Source organism: Nanorana parkeri, unplaced genomic scaffold (genome assembly GCF_000935625.1).
Source record: "Nanorana parkeri isolate BGI_ZX_2015 unplaced genomic scaffold, ASM93562v1 scaffold206, whole genome shotgun sequence".
Taxonomy (NCBI): Eukaryota; Metazoa; Chordata; class Amphibia; order Anura; family Dicroglossidae; genus Nanorana; species Nanorana parkeri.
In genome coordinates this window covers 511,041-533,385 of record NW_017306474.1, presented here as the reverse complement: position 1 = coordinate 533,385, position 22,345 = coordinate 511,041, and the positions used below count along the sequence as shown (strand labels likewise).

General features: G+C 39.6%; 1 protein-coding gene across 1 annotated transcript in view; it reads left to right on the top strand.

Annotated features, from left to right (window-relative positions):
- Positions 1–22,345, top strand: part of APBA1 (amyloid beta precursor protein binding family A member 1) — a 116,236-nt gene that overhangs the window by 80,262 nt on the left and 13,629 nt on the right. Inside the window, exons 3-8 of the mRNA XM_018555658.1 lie at positions 3,647–3,745; positions 7,545–7,584; positions 8,755–8,900; positions 11,819–11,851; positions 13,690–13,776; positions 18,326–18,511. Coding sequence (XP_018411160.1) covers positions 3,647–3,745; positions 7,545–7,584; positions 8,755–8,900; positions 11,819–11,851; positions 13,690–13,776; positions 18,326–18,511 — 591 coding nt within the window. The remainder of the gene's footprint in view (positions 1–3,646; positions 3,746–7,544; positions 7,585–8,754; positions 8,901–11,818; positions 11,852–13,689; positions 13,777–18,325; positions 18,512–22,345) is intronic.

Genomic DNA, 22,345 nt, shown 5'->3' with positions numbered 1-22,345 from the left:
ATTAAATCGATAAAAAGACTCTATCAGTATCAGCGCAATCAAAAAAAAACCATAATTCACCAGATTCTGACTAAATGTAAAAGATAAAACTGTATTGAGGTAATAAATAACAAATATTTGTAAATGTAGGGTTAGGGTTGCGATTTGTTAAATTTTTATTTATTTTTCTCTCTTTTGAAATGGAAAAAGAGATTACGGTCACAGAGTCCTCAGTCTCCTTTTCTTGTTAAGGGCACGTTTTTCCCTAGGTTAAAAAAACCAAACAGTTCTACTTACCTGATCCTCCAAGCCGGCTTGATCTTAGACCAGTCCCTAGAGCCTCTCTCCTCCTCCACTGCAGCGGTCTAAGGTCCTGTGAGTCATCACGTTCTAAACACTGTGTATAGGATATGAGGACGCCGAGGGAAGCTGCAGCGGAGAAGGAGATAGATGAAAGGGATCGGTCTCAAAGCAAGCTGGCTCTAAGGATCAGGTGAGTATAACTTTTTTTTTAACTTTATTTTTTAACCTAGACAAAAAGTGCAGGGGTAGCCCCAAAAATGAGCATTTAACCCTTGCAGTACAGGGTTAGCCCCAAAAGAGGTGCACTTAACCCTTGCACTGCAGGGGTAGCCCCAAAAACAAGCATTTAACCCTTGCAGTGCAGGGGTAGCCCCACTGCAAGGGTTCGGGATCATTTTCCCCCGGAGTTTTCCATTAATAAGAATATGGAATGACAAGTTAATGGGATGTTTACATAAAAAAATTTCTTATAGCTGAGCTCCAGGAAAAAAAGCTAAATACAGAGTTAAAGTTTATATGTAGGGGCCGTTTTACCATCTAAAACATTGGTAATTGTGTCCACCCAGTCATGAGATTTACACAGCCCTGCCACACTGTGTAACCAGCCTGGTAATGTGACTTCTCTCTGCTGAAGTAGTATTAAACTCTCAAGCTTTTTTCAATAATGAATCCAGTCAGTCCACAAAAATGCTACGTATTTCCAACTCCCATCAGGGTTTAAGAGCTGAGTGCATTTATGGCAGTTCAATCACTATGTTTCTTTAATAGCAGGGTCTATAATGGGATAAAAGATGGTAACATGTGAATGTAGTGCAGAGATGTTCTGCATTTTGTTTTCTTTTTATTTGCCTTGACATGCACTTTAAAATGGACTTGTACTTAAATGTTAGTATAAAGCTGAATGGGTAAATTTGGATTCATAGAGGGGTTGAAATCCTATATTTACGGGATAAGATACTGCTTCATATTCTTATTCTTACTGGTTTCCTATCTGGAGGCCTAGGCATTTGGCCAAATGATCTCTTTGAATTGATTGGTTCACCTTCTGTTTCAGTATAAGTCATGTGACCATGTTCTTAGAGCTGAATGGAGCCTGGGGGATCATATTTTTTTTTTCTGGAAGGGTAGAAATTTCCTCTTTTCTGTCCCTTTTTTATTAATCTATGTTAGCAAGGCTGTAACATAGCCCTACGGTAATACTATGGTGTGCCCACCATGTGCAGTAAAATGAAAAGCTTGTAGGTTTGGATGTCAACTAATGCTGTCCGTTGTGACTAAAGCTTGTGATGATTCATGTAACTGCTAGGTTATCGTGCACATCAATTTGCTGCATATAAATGTTAAATGTAGTATATTTGTTTTTCTGATAGTATAGTTATCAGCTCCTACGCATTTTTTAAATTAATCTCGGCAAATTTCATATCTGCATTTCAGATGGAAAAAAAGTGACACAACTTGCAGCTAAAACGTGTGGGCTGGGGGTTCAAAAAGGTCAATTTTTGTTTCTTAGTGGACTGGAAACCATTGATTTCAGGCTCAACCCCATCCTCTATTTCATCTTTATTCCTGTGCTCCTCAGCTCCATCTAGTGGCTAAAATGCTGTGCGAATGTAAAAGTCAGAACTTTGCAGAGCATGAATGTTTTATAAATAATATACAGGTAAAAATGCAGGCTACAGAAGCAAAATGAAAATACATGCAATTTTTTTTCCTTTATTTCTTTATGTAGCCTGTCTGTCGGCTTCCAGCACTGTATGTGTACAATCTCAACAGGGGATGATATTGCAAACAGAATCTGGGATTATCCAACATACATCATTTCTATAGATCCTGAATACAGCATGGCTAAGAACACAAATGGCAAGATAACTAAAGATAACCAATACCTATATCAAATGTTTGCCGTTTGTAGCAGAAGTTGTATTTGCTGCTGCTGCTTTCTTTAAAGGACCCCTGCAGCACCCAAAATCTTTGGACGCTGCAGCATAATGGTGTTGATACTTCATTGTAGTGGTCCACCTCCTCTCAATTGTTTCTATAAGCTAACAGTCACTATGATGAGTAGCCAGTAGGAATGTATAGATGGGAGTAAGGGCTGGTTCACACCAGATCCGGACCAGAACAGTTTTTGTCTGCATCTGAAATGCATCCCAATCTCTGATATGGAATGCACCAAAACGTATGTAAACGCATCAAAAACACATGCAAACGCACTGGAGGACTGCACCTGAAAGCCCATTTTAAGCTTAAAAAAAATGCATCGGAGACATTGTGCGAACAAGCCCTGAGGTCATCCCTTAACATGTCTAGGTGTGAAAACTGGTCTGGGATTCGAGGCACTGAGAGGAACTCAAGGTTTATATAATGGTAGATGCGGTAACCGCTAGGTTTCTATGTTGTATTGCTGTGGCCTGTTTAGTGCTTTTACAGTACAGTATTGACAGATGTACTTTAAATCTGAACTCCAGATTGATAGAAGAACATGTTGTTGTTTATTTATGAAAGAAGCATTAAACCGTGACCCCTAGGGTGAAGCCTAAATATGGGTGCACTCATGTGACAGTGTCGAACCAGAGGAGACCTGAGTTCAACGTAGTGGCACTACCTCCTTGTTAAAATGTTCTAGCGTTTATAATCCTGAAATGTTATACCTATGTGGTGTCAAGCACAGTTGAAGAGCTATGTTGGGGAGTGTCCCCACCCCGCCTGTACTCAGCGGGTTTTCCCCCCCGGGTTAACCACGCAGGGATTTTATTCCCGGTTATTTTATTATTTATGACTAAGTGTGGGTGTATTGTTTTTGGGTGCATAGCTACGCCTGGTTCCCGTATTGTTGGGAACAAGTGGCATGCATTGTTATGTTTTAAAACTGTGAAAAATTATAAAATATTTTGCAAAAAAGAAGCATTAAACCTTTTTTCAATGCAATTAATGTAAGTACCTGAATTTGAATCAAGCTTTTTTAATCCCCTGCACTGCTTGCTGGAATGAGACCAATATATGTCACGTGTGCTGATATCATTACTGGCATAGAATCTGTTTTCAAGAAGAGATTATAGGGTGATGTTTGATCAGTGTGCTGCTGCTCCATTGTCCATTCAGTAGACTGGGGTTGTGTACTTGATCAAGATGTGTTTTGCAGTAGGAAGGTTAGGACCTAACTGTGCTATTTGGCAGAGGTGCCTAGATCACAGGATTGGCTGAACCTAATTATATATTTTTCAGGAGCCAGTTCCTATATATGTATTTCAACTGCTTATTAAGCTGTTTTTACTGGAGCTCAGCTTTTAAATGTACTTCCTTTTGTCTAAAGTAAACATTTGTTTGATTCTTTGTAATTCTTTTCCCTTTCCCTGCTGTTTAGTCTCCATCTCCTGACTCTTCTACGCAGGGAGCAGAATCTTTAAACCGGCAACATCGACAGAATGCCTGTGATTCAGCTGAATCCTCTTCCAACAAAGAGGTAAAAGTTCATTATTCTCCCTTGCGAATCTTCGTTTGACTAGGTATTTTTTTATTATGTCTCAAGTACATGAGGGCCAGTACTTGTACTTGGTCTTAAAAAAGTGGCATCGGGACATCCCTAATGTCACACTGTCTTTTAGTGCGCCTTTTGTTCTTTTTCTACATCAAGTATAAAACCAAAAAGTTAATGTTTTTGAACAACCTGTACAAAACGTTAATGCCATAACGTAATAGCACATTGCAAGTTATGTAGTACTGTATCCAATTATAATCAATGGCAATTTGAAATACGATTTTTCTGCTTGGTGTTACAACTCATTCTGAGTAGCTCTATTTCTCCGTTAGGCCTGGTTCACACTAAGCGTATTGTTGCAGCTGATTCAGCACGACGAAAAGCTTCCCCACCAAAATCTCATTCATTCTTATGGCCCCTATCAGCACTGATGCAATGAGTAAGCTGCATTTTTGGAGGCGTTATGCAAATATTAAAATGTGTGGATGTTAGTCTGGAGAAGTAGGCGTTCCTTTTGTGCCTTAGGTCTCGTTCACACCGAAGGCTACTTGGCTGTATCCCAATGGAAACGCGCAACAAAGCGGCCTAAAGTAGTACCTGTACCTTTTCAGGCGTGGGCCGTTTTGTAGCGCGTTAGGGACGAGCGGAAATACGCCAAGGTGGGAACGAGACCATTGAATACAATGGGATTTATATTTTTGAGCGTTTTGTAGAGCGTTCATCGAGCGTAGAACGCGCTACAAAACGTTCAGGTGTGAACGAGGGCTTATGTAATGGCCACATGTGAAGCTGAGTCTCCATGACTGAAAGAACTGAAATCCAATGAATGAATGGGTTGCAGTCAGGGACAATCAGGCTGGGTAATACGGGAGATGGAGTTGGATGCCTTCCAGTCAGGAATGACACAGAATCTATCTGCCCTGCTGTAGTTTTGAATGCACATTGTGGGAAGCTCCGAGTAAGCAATTTCAGGCCTGGAGAGGAGCCTATACAACTGTGAAAGACTTAGAGAAGCTTCACCCTGATCTTTAAAATAACAACAAAGATACCTTCAGAAATGTTTAGTAATGACAATCTACAAACACACACTTCTAGATAATTGTAGGCTTTTTATTCTTTGCATACCTTATTTTTATTTTCCTTCCCATTCTTCTCGTATTGGCCAATTTTACTAAAAGCTGCTTAATTCATCTCCCTTTACTTCCTTGTACTCTGACACATGTGACCATGCACATCATCTTAAGAGATCTCCCTGAGATCTCACGAGATTTTGCAGCTTACAGATGAGATTTCCCAGCAATGCACTGCTGGAGTAGCCATCCCATGATGCATCTGGTAGGCACAGGCTACCTCACTAATGCCTAAGGGGATCAGGAAGTGGAAAAACAGTGATTGCAAGTAAAAGAATAACTATGTTTGTTTAACTTATGGATGTGAAATGATTTCATATCAGCATGCAGAGGTGATTTTTAGTGAAAAAGGGTAAAGGTCCACTTTAGGGTAGGGCTGGAGTTCAACTTTAATAATTTTTTTTACATAAAGGTTCATACGGTTCACATAATGAACTACTCTGTAACAATGGAACATCACCATGTCAAAGGCTAAGTTGCTGAGAACTAATGTTAGATTTAAAGGTAATCTTTGCCGGGGAAGCTGTGCCCAAAAAAGAAGCAAGCAAAGGGCCAAGTACAGGTCATCACTATTGTATTGGAGGCTCCCAAAGCTGTTCATTTTTCCATGACTTACTTGCCATGTCTTGGTTGATACTTTTGTCTCTGTGTGGAGGCAGCTATCTTGGTAGAAGAGCTGCCCCATTAATGACTGATGGTTGAATAGTAATAAAGTAGCATGAGAATTGGAGGAAGTACAGGTCCACAATATAAAAGATGCAGGTAGATACTCTGGTACAGTTTTCTCTTCAGCAAGGAGAACACCGAGCAGCACAGTAGCAAAATCACCAAGCCTTATTTTGAATCCCCTAAGACTGGCAGTCATAGGCAGCAGTGCCTAAGATGATCTTCTACTACAGGTATAGAGCTAGGAGGCTAGGTAACTGCTCAGCAGGTCACTGCTATTTTCTATGAGACATTTAGGGCACTGTAAAGGCACAATTACTAGATGTTCCCTATAAGACAGGAATGAATTATAGTACTCACCAGCTAGTTGCATCTTTTCAGTACTCTAGTGTTGTGGCTATGTCACTGTGGCTAGTATAACCTTACTAGGCACCAGTACTAGTGACGTACTTTTGCCCACTATAGAGCGAACAGAGAATTTAGTAGCAGGCCAAATGTATTGCTGATCGTGAAACGAAATGATGCACATACTTTCACAGAGAGATCTGAACATCAGAGCATCAGAAACATATGGGCATCTGGTTATTGATGGACTTGGCTTTTAAAATGTTCTGTTTCACCAATTGTGTTACACATGGTCACCAGTCAATCTTTGTCCTCAATTTTAGTCTGAATGGTGGTGATGGGAAACAAACTTTTTTGTATTCTTTAGCATACATCGATAAGTAAAGTTGAATGTTTGGCTTATTTTACTTTTGTATTTGATGTAATTATTGTCTATATTGGCTAAACCCATAATCCACTAAATGTATGATGTTACTATGTAGTATCTTTCTTACAATATAAACTGCCTACTTTTTAATGCTGAAGTATATTTATATTGATCGCTCAGTTAAAATGTTTTCCCCATTGCTTGTTATTACATGACATCATGTTTCTATGAGGGTAAAGAACATTGATAGAAAAAATGTCAGCAGTCATTTTATGCCCTGAGGAGCATGGTCGACCACCAAGCACCTTTTATTATAGATGGTGACTATATCGAGAACCGTTGACAAGGTGTTAGTACAAAAAAAGGACATTATTTACTGTTGAAATAAGCAACATTTTGGCCAAACTTAAGTGTTTCAGTATTGACAGGAATGGTCCTAACAAATTGCAGGCTGGACCTGAGAATTAGGTTCATGTTTCCTCAGGATACACATTTAAAGAGATCCCAGATATATAATAGGTTTGCTACCATGCAGAAATCAAATGGCGTTTCAGCAGTTTACCAATAAAGCGAACATTTGGGGAATTTTCACATTGCTTCATTTTCGTGAGCATTAATTGTGAGGTCTTTTTAAGGTCGAGTGTGATGATAACTCACAGTAACCAATCAGAAATGATCTTTCATTGTTCTGACTTTTCTAAATAAATGAAATAAAACTGGGATCAGCTGTTGTTGGATAATGCTCTTTCCATAGCTCATTGCACTACCTGATACGTAAAAGCAGTTTGTGCAGGTGTAGTGAATACTGAAATATGCTTAAATATGAGGTTGTCTGGCTTCACGTTATACTGTGTTTGTGTCTTCTATTTAGCCAGCTGGTTTGTTTTCCTCCTAGCACCATGGGCATGAAATTACACATTGGGGATATGAATATTTTACCATAATTTCAGTTTCAGCCCCTGGAATCCCAGAAACCGGATGACAGTCTCCTAAGCTGTAACTTCAAGAGGTAGCATGCAGTTTGCAAGCATTACAAAACCATCCAGGCCAGGAGCCTTCAAATTGAAGTCTGAACACCTTAATTATCTAAACATGCTAATAAAAGAAGCCTGCAAAAAATAACTAATTGTTTGAAAACAATCTAATTTGTCTTTACTAGTGGCTGTCGGTCTGCATTTTGCTGTTTTGTGTGTAATTTGTGCATGAAGCGGTTTCTTCTACTTACATACATGTGTTTTTCCTCTGTTTAATTCAACGTTATTTGTCTTGATTACAGTCAAGGAAGAGCCTGGCTTCTTTTCCAACTTACGTAGAAGGTAAGAGTTAGAGGTTCTGTCGCTGATCATAATTTAAAATGTCATTTGGTTAAGTTTTGTTAATTGCCAAAGTGAAATTATTCTAAGGCTGATAACTACCCTTGTGTGCTGAGGTAACTACTGCACATTTCAAGAGTCAGATATGGGAATGCCATTGGTGGCCTTCTTTTGAAAATAATAGTTGCCTGACTGTATCTGGCTTCAGAGACCCAGAACATTTGTGTAGCAAATTAAAACCATTGAAGAGTCAGAATTCCTTATGTCTTACATTGTTGCTTATTAGTGACTTGTGGTAATAAAACCAATCCTCATCCTAAGAAGGGCAGGACAGCAATGGCATCCTACATTTCGCACGTTTTCTTAGAAAGATGCACATTTGTATTGCTGTCAGAGATTTCCCATTAGTTCCTGTCCCAGTGAGATGACTCTATCCAAGAATAAAATCCTAACCAGGTTCAAACCCCTTTCAATCCTAGCAATGGTTTGATTGTGCCTTTGTCCTACTTCTCTGCTCACTTTCTTTCCTGGAAACTGAACTGAAAGTGAGCAAAAATCGTCCAATTAAGGACACAAACAATAATTAATAAAAGGAGATTTTGTAACCTTTCACCACTCTAAAAAAAAATGTAAAACATTTTGGCTGAAATTGGACTTTCAGTAATGTATTGAGGAACTTCCCTCAGAAATCAAAAGCATGACCCTCAGGTGTCGACTAATACCTTACACAGCGTCACAATTTGCCCCCAAAGTTTTGGATAGAGTTCGACTTCTTTTTTCGCAGTGTTTTTAGGATTTGTTCTTTGCAATACATACTGTATAATAAAATATTATAAAAGAAGCACCTGATCTAAAGGTGAAGAAGCTATTGTCATACACTAAGAATTACCGTACTACAATTGCTGACGGTATGGTGGTGCATTGTAACTTTTCATGTTGGAAAGTTTTGCATTGATTTATAGTAATACTGCTTTTTGACACTCGTTACACTGGTAAATAATTATGAAAAAGCAGTATTTCCAGAAATGACTTTCTTGTACTGGAGCGTTAGTTTGATTTGTGACCGTACTCATATTGGATTTTTCTGTGATGAAAAGGTCAAATAGTAATTATATGCTTATCCATTCATTTTCCAGGAAGAATTTTTATATTGACATTTTTTGTTTTCTCCAGTGCCAGGACCCTGCGATCCTGAAGACTTGATAGATGGAATTATTTTTGCTGCAAATTACCTCGGCTCCACACAGCTACTCTCTGACAAAACTCCTTCAAAGAATGTGCGCATGATGCAAGCACAGGAAGCTGTTAGTCGAATTAAGGTGAACACATGAAACCTAAAACCCCTAAGTTTTGTCACCCCAAATCATGTTAAAAAAATAAAAGATTGTGTTTAGCATTACGGTGAGCAATGTTGTTGATTCACTGGGCACAGTATTTATGTAATTTATAGTATTAATAAATGCTAAGGTAGTCCGCAACTAGAGTTCCCCAAAACAATAGTCTACATTTCCGTAATTATTATTTAAAAACTTTTTATATACATTGGGGGGAATTTATCAAAGCACTTGCGCCTTTCAACATGTGCCCCTGTTTTCACCTGAGCTTACACTACTTTTCCAACTGCACGTGTTTTGCACTAATTTTCTTCAGAGCTTGCACTACTTTTTCAGTTGCATGTTTTTTGCACCTTTTTTTGCACGTGTTTTCACCTGCACTTGTTCTGGGCTATCTGAAACTGGAGCATCACCTAAGAAAACAATCACAACTTAAGAAGTCCCCATCACCACTTCTTCAAGATCCGACAGTTAAGCTTTTTGCCTGAAGTTAGCAGTCTTTCCGGGAGTCTATTAAACCTCATTTATCAACAACATTACACTAGCTTGATAAATCTGGTACAAATATATTCCGTGCAAGTTCAAACACTCTCAATTGCTTTGATAAATTCCCCCTATTGAGGTTCTAAAGAGCCTTCCACATAGATACATTTATAAAAAGCCCCTACGCCGAGTCTGATTAGGATGATTGGAGTCAGCACTATACCATTCAGCTGTCCTCCATGTTTTACAAAGCTCTAAAGCTGAAACGTCACTGCTCAGGCCTCTGAAACTAACTGGTCTATTCACAAAAGGGGGAAGAGTTTGGAGGAGGCAGAATAAGTGAACAATCTAGGGCAACATAGCCAAACTGGAAAGTGAACTGAATTGGAGAATTTTTCCAAATCGGCTATGTTGTCCTAGATTTTTCACTTCTCCTACCATCTCCAAACTCGTCACTCTTTTGTGAATAACCCTGTAGGTTTTTTTTTATTTCACAACTGATCACTTTCTTACTAGAGAAGCGGAATATGTTTGATGATGAAAAACACTAATGCCCCATGACCTTGTTGCACTTTTAACCTTGGAACTCTACATTTTTGGGCCTCCTTCCCTGAAATGCATACCAAAGCTGTATTAACCACTGGACAAAGTATGATTAGAGTCTGTCACAGTTGTGATTTTTGACCCATGTACAAATAGGACCAATTTAGACACTAGCCAAATAGCCCACCAGCATTTCTTTGGATTGTGGGAGGAAAGCCACACAAACACAAAGAGAAAATTCAAACTCCATTCAGATGGTGTACTGGCCAGGATTTATACCAAGGGCACCACTACTGCAAGTGCTACCCACTAAGCCCCAACACTACCTTTTTTTTTTGTTTGTTTGTTATTTGTACTTTGCAGCTCTGATTTCAACTATGTGGGTGCCCTCATCACAATTCCTTAGAGCTCTTTGTTGCTTACTGCAATGAATGGAACTGAGAATAAATAGTCAAAAGCATAGAAATGTGATTTATTTAAAGTATATCCCAACCAGATGACACAGAAATGGGAAGAGTTGAAGGGATTATGGTATGTTGTTGTCATTACCTTATTGCTCTTATTACTGAAATCTGTCGTTTTAAGGTTGTTACAGTAGATACGTACGTCTGAAGTCCTCCACCATCTTATTTTTTATTTTCTAAACATTTACCATGAACCTAGGCTGCAAAATCTAGCATTAGGTAATTAGTACAAGAAACAGAAAGATGTGTAGGAAGATGCTGGCTTTTGGGGGGCAGCAGAAACAAAGAGGCATGAACTGTTAGGACATCAGCCTCATCTCACTCCTCTCACTGACAAATATTGATAACATTTAAAGGACAATTATGAGGCAAGTGATTTTAACTCATAATCTGAGCCGACCTGTGACAATGAAACTGTCACAGGTCGGCTCAGTAGATCGGGAAGTGAGCGAACACATACCGACGCTTGCCCACTTCTCGATCTATCCGCGCAGTGAGCCGTGACTGTCACTCACGACTCCCTGCAGGGATTCCCACCCCCTCCCCTGTCCGATCCTCCAGTGCTAACTGGCGGGACGGATAAGGGAGGGGGCGGGTACAGCTGGCTCTGCCTCTAGATAGGCAGAGCCAGCTGTCACTCACGCAGCTGGATGGATCCAGACAGCATTGTCGGGATCCGTTCCGACTGCTGCGTCTCAGTATACCATTAGCTGTAGCTTGCGGTATACTGAGCTTTGGGTGACAGGAGGACGCTAGTTTGTGTCCTCCCGTTACCCTTAGGAGAACTATGGGGAAAAGCACTGATCCCATAGTTCTCCTTTTAAGCCATGAAATCAAACCTATCCACAACTGGAAGCTTTTAAATCCTCTGAGTTTTTTTTTTTTTTTTTAAATGACAGTTTACAGGCCTAAGGTAACATACAAATTGCAGTAACTTATAGTAACCAATAAGAATTTGTCTGTCACTGCTTTGATCACATTCAACCGAAGTCTGATTGGTTGTTATGGATTACTGTACTTTTCACAGAGTCATGAATGTCACCCCACTCTTAGAATGAACTAAAATGTATGGATGAAGGGTTACAGTCCCTACATCTTCATCTTTTCTACAATGTTGTATCCATATTTTAATGAGTTACCCTCATTGGTGTTACTTTTATGTTTCACTCAGGACAGTTTTTGTTTGAGACTAAAAAAACCTTGTTTTCTAATGTTAATTTGACATAACCTTCTATAAAGTCTACAATTGTGATGCAGAGCATTGACCAGAATTGGAGGAAAAAAACTTTTTGATTTGCTCTGACATTTACACCCTTGATTTCACACCAAACCCACTAGATCTCCATTTAGAATTATCATCTGTATTCTATTCGCTAACCATATTCCTGTCTCTGTTTATTTCATGCTAAGCAGATGGCCCAGAAATTAGCCAAAAGCAGGAAGAAGGTGCAGTACAATCTCATCAGTTTGTTGTTATGCTTGTTTATATTTAGTTTTTGCATTTTCCCTTCTTCTTAATTTTTGTTTGTAGCTACCATCGTTTTCTCATTTTTCACAATTTGCTGTCTTTCTTTCGCAATAGCCATTTGTCCTCCTTTTTGTCATTGGCCATCTATTCATTTCATCAGTCTTATGATACCATATATATATATCTACAGTATATACACTACAGTTGGGTGAAAGATGACCATCATAAATTGGTGGTAATGGTAGAGGCTTGCCAATTCGTGACATATATTCAGGCCTGTGTGTTCTGTATTTGCACAATACTATAGCTCAAACCAAGCAAAGAAAAAAAAAGTAGAACTTGCCTTTGAATTCAAATTGACAAAAAGATGCTAGAATGGAATGTATCATTTTCTATTTAATTTGATGTTACTCTGCATTTTACTTGCTTACTAGTTTTGTTTGTGTGTTGAATGTGCTTGTATATTGTGTTTTTGTATATAAGAAAATCTGCCCATCAGAACAGTGCTTAAACCATGCTTAATGAATAATTATTTATTTATTTGTCCTGTTTATCCTCTAAAAATCCCAGACCCACTTATACTGTACTATAAAGTGGCCTCCTCCCACTTTAAATTTACCTAATGTTAGTAGTTCCAAAATGTACCTGTAAAGAAAAAAGTTACATTTGTACTTACCCCTGTCTTCTATCTGCTTCGCCTATGCATGGATGATGTCACATTTTTGTTCTGGCTAGGTCCCGGGGAATACAAAGCAGTCAAAGTCTCCTGAAAAGATGCTCTTGTAATGGACTAATGTGTCTTTCATGAGATTTGGGCTGCACTGTATTCTCCAGGAATCTCCCCGGAAGGATGGGGACATACATCCAGTGATTCGGAAGACAGAGGTAAGGTAAGTATAAATCAAACTTTTTTATTTACAGGTACATTTTTGGAAATGCTAACATTAAGTAATCAAAGATGGTGGGGGTCTGCATATGACATCGGGCCTTGCATTGTAATGTAAGGTGTGATTTAATAATTGATCCACCCTATATTATACTAAATACTATATGGGGTAATTCCACTTGCACACTATGCCCAAAAGGAAGATCATCTGCTAGTACAGGTCCCATACCATCCTCTTAGCTGCTGTCATTTTTGTTTGTTTTTTTGTTTGTGTTGTTTGATTCATGCAGAATTTAGAGGTTCAGTGAAATAAATGGAAACAGAGGAACGAGGGCGTAATGGCAGCAGCTAAGAGGACAGTGTAGGCCTGCTCAGCAGTTAAACTCTCTTAAAGGAGAACTATGGGGTCAGTGCTAGTTTGTGTCCTCCCGTTACCCTAAGCTCAGTATACCGCGAGCTACAGCTCACGGTATACTGTAGTCTCATTGTCACAGGTCGGCTAGAACTATGAGGTGAGTGGAAATCACTCATCTCATAGTTCTCCTTTTAAGTGTGTTTTAGAGGTAGGAATCCGTATTTGTATACAAACGTTTTGTATTTACTCCCCACTTGAAAGCAGATAATAAAATTATGATCGCAAATTTTTATTTTTTATTTTTGGAAGTATCCAAAATGCTGTGCTTTAGATGTAAACAATTAGAAACCGGATATAAAAATCAGCAAAAAGCACACTGCAGATGAAAACCTACATGTTCAAAATAATGTGTACTTTATGTGTATACTGTAAACTGCAATCCACATCTGTCCCAAATTCCAGTTATTAGTATTATTAGTTGCTGTTCTGATCACAGATAAAATTGTCTGTCTTACAGCAAAAAAATTTTTGTATTTCTTCCATTCTTAATGTGTTTTTTTGTTCTATTCTTTTAGGCTGCAGAAGGGGAGGCTCAACCTATGACCGAAGTGGACTTATTTATTTCTACGCAGAGAATAAAAGTATTGAATGCTGACACGCAGGTATGCATAAGTCTGTGGATCCATTTGGTTAGTTTGTCAGTAACTGGCGGTACACTTTTCATTAAAAAGTCTATCAGCAGTTATTTTAATGTGCATCAAGGACAGGGAGTCCTTGTTTTCCATTAGATATTCTGTAAATGACAATAAGCGAAATCATTGATATGAATGTTTTTACTGTGGGATGGAGGAGGTGAGGTGGTGGAACTGAAACCGTAATCTTACTAGGACCGCTTGTATTCATTAACCTTTTAAAGTTTTAAGTTATGATATTAAGCTTTAGCTGTCCTCTAGTTTTATCTTCAGTGATGTATAGCATACAAATTTCAGGAAGCCATACTTCGTGCTCAGACACCTCACTTCAGTCTTGGACTGGCATGTAGTAATGTTGGCAGTTAAACTAAAGTGTATATATATAGTGAAAACTTGATTTATATTTTTTTGCCTGTTGGGGAGTTTTTCCTTCACTTTCTGTACTGAAGATGCAACATGAAGGGGGGAAATTTATAGAAAGTCAGAGAAATTCCCCTCTTAGCCATATGTTACAGAACAGATGTCTTCATTAGAAGATTTACCCTTCACCTACTGTTCTGGTGACAACTGGAAAATTTGGGAATTCTCATCATGGTGGCAGTGGTGGCCAGGACACGTAGAGAGGATGAATATACCCAGGATTAACAGACAGCAAAAAAATCTTGAAGGGGATGGTAAGCTTTCTCTACTCCCCAAAACAAAAATAAAATTGGCTATACATACATTTTAGGGGTGGTATGTGTATGAGGTGTGCTGATCCACACAGGCAGCTCATCAGCTCTATCTCACCAACATGGCTCAGAACACTCTAGCCTATAGACAATAATGTACAAAGCACTATTATTCCTCTGAGACAGCATTTCTTCTACTATATACACATCTAATGTTCTAGTAAGTTATGATTCAGTCCATATATAAAATATGGGCTCATTTTCTTAATATAGTATATAGTATGACCGCTTTCTAATTACCAATCCAGCATTGCCTCTGACAGTAGGTCTCCATATAAAGGGCCTATTGAATATCAAAGTTGTAAAAGCATAACAAAAAGCATATAATATGATAGGATTGATTAAAAAAAATAGTGACAGTGACTGCATATAAAGTTTTTTGTCACAAGAGGCCCAGGTCTGTATTGCCTGTTGTTGTGCAATAGCAACTAGAAGCAAGTCTTAAAACTCAACTCCAAGCAGATATAAAAGACATCAATTATTGCAGCTCTGTATTCTCTTTTACATATTTTTTTAAAGCAAGCAGTGTAAGTACCTTTAATTTGATTTGGTATTGGGCTCTTGCAGTCCTTGCACATCGGAGCTCAGACTAGGGGAGGGAGAAGTAGCACAAATAGCCCTTTGCAGTGCAAGATGATAAGAGGAGAGAGCAGAATCAAAGAAAGATAAGCTATCACTGTGCTGCGTCTCATTTCATTGTCCTGTCACAGGCTGCAGGAGGGAAAAAGACCTGTAAAGGTGCCCATACACCTTACGACCATCGCAAGACTTTTGTCTTGCGATGGTCGTAAGCTTATTAAAAGCTGGTATGATCTGCCCATCTTGGACAGGCAGATCGTACTTGCGATCATCGAAAGCCCGCCCCGCTGAGGGGCGGGCTTCCGATGACCGCAATGCAGAACGGGCAGTGTGCGCGTGCACACACCGGCCCGTTCCGCAGCTGTCGAACGAGCAGGCTAGAAACCCGCCGACAATCGTACGATTCTCGGCGGGTTTTCGAGCATGCTGGTTTGACAAAAGACGTGCGACCGTACAGTAGAAACGGTCGCACGTCTTCGTTCACACTGCTCGATTCTCGTACGATCGCGGGATTTCCCGCGATTCTCGTACGAGAATCGAGCAGTGTATGGGCACCTTAAGTGTGGGCAGGGCAGTTCTGTGTAGCAGATGTATTTTGCACACCTGTATATATACAACTCGTTTGGCAGGTAAAACAGCTCCTTTTATGTGTACTTCATCTGCACATTTAGCTGTCTGCCTGAAGCTTTAAAATATATTTTACAAAATATATAACATTTTCTATGAATTTTGAATAGTGAAAACTATCTCACATTTACATTTTAAGGGCAATGTAAAACGGATATAATTTGATTTGAATTGTGGTCATTGAAACTACAAGCAAAGGAAATAATTCCTGTGTTTTCCATTAAAAATACTTAGATTTGATCACCAGTCCTTTTTACATTCAATAATTATGTGAAGCACTGCTAAGCTATTTAGTAAGGAAATGACTGTTCATGTCCATATGGCTAGGGCTGCAAAGGAAAGAAAGATTTCTTCATGAAAATCCCAGCCCTTAAAGCCCAGCTGAACTTTAAGTTTGAATGAGCTGAATACATTCAGGGTGCAATAAAACAAAAGGTGTGCAAAGTCTTAAGCTGGCCATACACCTTACAATTATCTGCAGATTTTCTGTGGTCAGATGGAAAAGCTGCAACAGATTCCTCCATCTACACTTAACTGTGTTGATGGAGTAATCTCCACCTGGGCCAATCTGTTGCACTTTTTCCATCTGACCACAGAAAATCTGCAGATAATTGTAAGGTGTATGGGCACCTTTAGTTTGTATTCTTTAGAAGAGTCTGCCCCCTGTCCATATTCTGTAGAGAAGGGCCTCTTTATGTGTGGAAGCAGTGGTCTCTCTGCAGGGTTTCAATCAGCAGGAAGCATGAGCTTTGCTGATTGCAGCGCTATAGGTATGGTTAAGCAGAGGGCATGTTAGACCATTGCTTCCTAACAAAGAGCAAGGGTTCTTCCCTACAGCATGGTGGCAGAGGACAGGTTTTTTGACTCTGGCTGTGGCTGCTTTTATAAGCAAAACAAACTGTAAAGCTGGCCATACACCTTACAATTATCTGCAGATGTTCTATGGTCAGATGGAAAAAGTGCCACAGATTCCTCCATCTACGCTAAACTGTGTGGATGGAGTAATCTCCCACTGGGCCAAGCTTCAGTATCTTGCTATTCGGCCCCGCTGGCTGTCAAAATACCTGAACAATCTGATTGGATGCAGGCATTGTTCAGGTGTTTTGAGAGCCAGCGTTGCCGACTAGCAGGATTACAGATACAAAAGTCTTGCGATGGTCGTAAGGTATATGGGCACCTTTAGACTTTGCACACCTGCTGTTTTGATGCACCTGAAATATATTTAGCTGATTTAAACTGAAAATTCAATTTTCCCTTAGGAAAATTTAGGCAATGTTCATCCAAACATGTCAAAGAGTTTTTGGGTGTTGGCAAAATAGCTCTTTGGACCTGTTCACACCACGTCCGTTTTCTGTGCTGACCTGATCCGTATGCTCCTGCACTAAAAATGCATCCCAATGTATCCCTATGTGTTTTATGGGCTACAGTTCTCACGTGCGCAGTCCGTTCAGCTTACCACAGAAAAATACTGCATGTCACATTTTGTACGGTCAGGAAACGGTCCGGAAACGCAAAACGCGTCAAAAACGCACTCCCACTCCAGCAAAAGCAGCAAAAGAATTTTTTTTTTACTGGAACGCATCAAAAACGCGACTAAAACGCTTCAAAACACATAGCACCGCGTCTGCTGGTCCGCACCTGATCCGGACCTGAAACTCGTGAACAGTTCCTTTATCTTGTATTTGCAGACCCCATCACCACAGGTGAGTGATCAATTTTCCTGACAAACTGTATGTGCTAAATCCACTCTATAGGTTTGGAGTCCCTGATCCAAACTACTTGACATACCTTTTTAAATAACATCACATGGGACCATGCTGTGAACATTTTATTAGAAATTCAGCTCTTCCTACTCTTCCTCCAATCTCTTTGATAGTCTAAACAAGCAAACAAAGAGTCAAAGTTAGCATTGTAAAAAGCAAATAGATTGAAGTTTAAAACAAAGCATATTGTGAAATTGGGTGGATTGTGGGTTTGTTTGGGTATTCTTGGGTATCCATGAATCATCCTAGTCCAGGTCACATCTGAAGTGGTTATGTTTTGTCTTCCCCATCTCTACATGCGATTTCCATGGGGCTCATCAGCACTGGAGGTCCAACATGGTTTGGTACAAAATGATTTTTACAAGTAGTGATAGCATTGGTTTTGATTAGTATATAGTTCATGGATCGCTGCAAGATTGTCATGAATGCAGTGTACGTGTTGCAATGTTAGTTACTTTTTTACTGTGGCCCTTTTTTTAATGCATTTTGTTCACTCAATGTGGGAAAACATACCATCTTAGCTATTTGACACTTTTAGCCAGCGCTCCTTGAGGACAGGCCTAGCTTTCTGGTCTGTTTACTTCTTTCTGTCAATTCTCTTTCTTGTAGAAACTGGGTCTTCACATGCCTCGTGGCTGACTGAGTAACTGTCATATTTGACATTGAGGCTAGGAAAGTTAAATGGGGAAATACATTGCTCTAGTCTATGTAAAAGAACCCTGGTTGTGCCTGTGCTTCAACAGTCTCAAGAGGCTGAGTCTCTGTCCATCTGCAACACTAGCTCTTAAATGTGTGTGTTTTCATGCTGCTTTCCTGTAGGAGACAATGATGGATCACCCTCTGAGGACTATATCATACATTGCTGATATTGGGAATATCGTTGTCCTGATGGCACGCAGAAGAATGCCACGCAGTAACTCTCAGGACAATGTGGAGGCTTCTCACCCATCCCAAGATGGAAAGAGACAGTACAAGATGATCTGCCATGTCTTCGAGTCTGAAGATGTAAGTGCCATGTGTCTTTACATTGTATGTGAGTATGCAGCATGACACAGTTGTTGTTTTAAAGTGTACACATGAGACGGTAATAAAATCTGAAGCTCTGACTATCAGAGAAGGTATTTAGAGTTTTAACTTTAATATGCTAGAAACACCAGGGGTGATTCAATAAAACATTTGCAACACTTTTTTGGTGTTCTGGTCACATTGAAAAGTTCTGTGCCAAATTCATGAAATCCATGCAATTGCTATTTCTGACACATGCAATAAATTCAGGTAGTTCTTATAGGTGGCACTTTTACATTCTGACAATTGCAACAAATGTATTAGGAAATACCGCCATATCTGTGATAAAAAATAGTGGGGGTGACTAAGACATCTGCAGCAGATTCATATACACCTTACCGACACTTACATGAATCGTTTCCAAGTTGTGCCATTTGTTGCATCAACGGGAGACAGATTCCTGATTCTACGATACTCCAAGGAATATCTTCTTTATACCGGATCACTGCATTTTGGGTAGGTGTTATAATTGTTGTTTTCTTGCATGCATTGCTACTAATACTGACAAACATTTTATGAAAAAGAAGCAAAATCAACCAACCTGTTTAAAGTACGTGCATTTCAACTAAGCTAACAACTCTAAGATATATGTGTGTGTATGTATAGATAGATGGATAGCTAGATCTATCTATAGGTATATAGATAGATAGATAGATATGATCTATCTATCGATAGATAGATAGATAGATATCTTAGTTATATCTATATATTTATTAGGGATGCACCGAAATTTCGTCCTCCGCAAATGGCACAAATGTCAAAATAATGAAAGTTCCATCTTTCGGCCGAAATTGCGGTGCATCCCTGGTTTCGCTCCTCCTTGCTGGGCGCTGCTCTGTGTCCCCTCTGGCACAACGCAGCGTCCAGCGGGGAGGAGATAAACTGTCACAGAAGGCCGAGCGCTCCGCCTCCTGTGACAGATTCGGAGAGTGGTGTGGGGATGGAGACAACTGTCACAGGAGGCCGGGCTGGCGGTGTGGGGGATGAGTCAGCTGTCAGAGGAGATCAAGCTGTCCTGCCCGCACTGCTTGCTCTGCCTTCTCTAACAGTGATTCAGGAAGGAGAGTGGGTATAAACACTCAGTGATCGTTGAGTGTTTGTAAATAATTGAGGGCATAGTATGTTTACTGTGTCTCCTATTATGAATGAATGGGAAGTGATCTACATCACTTCCTGTTCATTCATGATTCTGGACATGGTACACATACTATCTCCACAAGTTATGAATGAACAGGAACACTCCGTATAGAGGATTCCTGTTCATTGATAACAGGGGATGCAGAAAGAGAGATTGAGGACTCAATCTCTCTTTCGATTTTAAAAGGGAAATAGGGATTTGTTTAGACCCCTAATAGTTCCCCCAAGCCTCCAACAGTAAAGTATAAACCTAAAATATTTGTAAAAAATTTGAAAAGGTTAGAACAAAAATTATTTCCAGTTTCGGCCTGACTTTTTGTTGTTGTTTTTGTTTCTGTTTTGAAAAATGTTATTTCAGCGCACCTCTAAAATGTTATGTATGTATGTCAGTGTGTGTTTGGTGAATTTTTGATGTTTGCACTTGCCATAAATTTGCACAACTCTATGCAAGATTAGGTTACACCTTAAGTTCCAGATATACTGTCCTCCTTATGATTTATAACCATAAGGAAAACAATGATCTTTTGTCTGTGCTTACTTTCAAATATTGCTGTTTTTGTGAAATATGGGGTAGTTTTTGAATGAACAGACTGAAATGATGACTCAGATAATACTTGTTCTGTGTGGGTGACTTCAAAAACGTTGAAGCTTTTGGAGCAGCACAACAGCCAGACAACTAGATTTTTCAGAAGGAGAGTTCAGCACTGGCAACCTATGTATTTTCTTGGTACAGTTTCCTCTAACTGGCGCTAGGAAGAAGTCTATAAACGGGTTAAGTAGGGAGAATACAAAACTCTATTTAGAGAACTGTAAGTGGCAAGCGCATTACAATCAAGAATTTTACTACAATATGCATTTATGGAGAGCATTTTCCAAGAACACATGGCCTTCATTTATCAGCATTTAATCAAGACCTATTTTGCATTAGAATAAAGTATCTCAGAGTAATGTAATAAATGCACAGCCCATATCCATAAACGTTATCTATTAGGGCTTGTAGTCCTCGATTTAATTAGTGATCATCATTCACACTTGTGTGGGTTTTAATTCTGTCCTCGGTCACGGTGGAATATCTGGACAAGTGATGTTTCCATTCCTGTGTGTCATTTTGTTTTCCCTTGGAAGAACTGCTGAAATGAATGATGCCAGTGTCACTACCTATTAGCATAGCCGTTCTAAACAGTATGCTACTACGTAAATAGAATGTAATATTATTATCTTTTCTTTTTCCCACCCGGGGATTCTTTTTAGATTTGTTCATTATTTTTTTCTGTGATGAAATAGACGAGTGCTGCTGCTTTGTCACCGTAGCCAGTATGTGCTCATTTAGTGCAACTCCCCAGCATGAGTGGTGCAGTGACAGAGCTATAATGAGGACAGGGTATGAATTGCCTGAATGGAACTATGTTGGCTAACCTTGCCAGCAGGTCATATTTGGTCACTGACTGTGACCTTGCCTACAGTCCGTTTGCAGGCAGCTCAAATAAGATGGATGAGAGATGCTAATTAGGTGCAATTACCAGGGGATTTGTGCCCAGAATATACACTTACGCACTGAAATTCTTTTGTGACATTCACTGTTCCATATCTTGTTCTTTCCTTAAGCATTGCTATTTATATATTTTCCTTACGTTAAAAGCTTTTTGTGCTATTCCAGAAATCACATGCTGCAAAAGGCAAAGGATCTCATTTGTAGTTGTATGCGTCTGAGACACTGCACTTTTTTTTATTTTTTGCTGACAGTCGTACAAAAAATGTCACACATTCTTAACGGACAGCTGTCCACCCAGACCTGATGTTAAAATTGCACTTGCTTTGTCTTTACCTTCCTACGCCCAGTACGTCCACCATCAGCACTATCTGCCTGTTCCAGAAAGATGCCAAAAGATTTCACCTTGAATCTGAATTCGAAGTACATTGGTCTCACTGCACAGACAAAGCATGCAGGCAATTGGGTTTAGCGGGAAGTCAGCTTGTTCTTCTACAGGCTTCAAACTAGGACCGTAGAGTGTAGATTTATTAATATGTCAACAGTGTTTTTTTTCAAGTGCATTAACATACAATGTAGCACTCAGGCTTTGTGATCTTTAACACTTTGTTAAGGAAGGCAGTGTGCACATCTCTGATACTAAGATCTGGGAATGTATAACAAATAGTAGGCGGTGTCCCAATTTGGCTGCAAAAGTGGAAATATACTACTTGCTATCAAAAATTACAACACCCCAACCAGTCCATCTAGACTTTTTCTAAAGCTGCCTACATACATTAGCTTGTACCCTGCTGCACATCATGGCTGCAAAACAGATCTGTGTAGTGAAAAAACTCTCTCTAAAAATCATTAGGTCGACTTTTTGTGCAATAGGGATTCGCTCCATAAGACGCACTTTTTCCCCCTCAAAAGTCGGGGGAAAATGTGTGTGCGTCTTATGGAGCGAATCCCTATTGCCCGACGCCCGGAACATGCAGTTTTGGGCGCCGGGGTAGTTTTCTGTACATTTAGCTCTGCTAAAGCAGAGCTAAATGTACAGTGGGAGCCGCTGCTCGTTTAATACAAGTGATCTATTCAGATCACTTGTATTAAAAGTGAGCGGCGGCGGTGATCTAGTCCCCCCCCCCCCCCCCCGGGTTTTCGTGGCG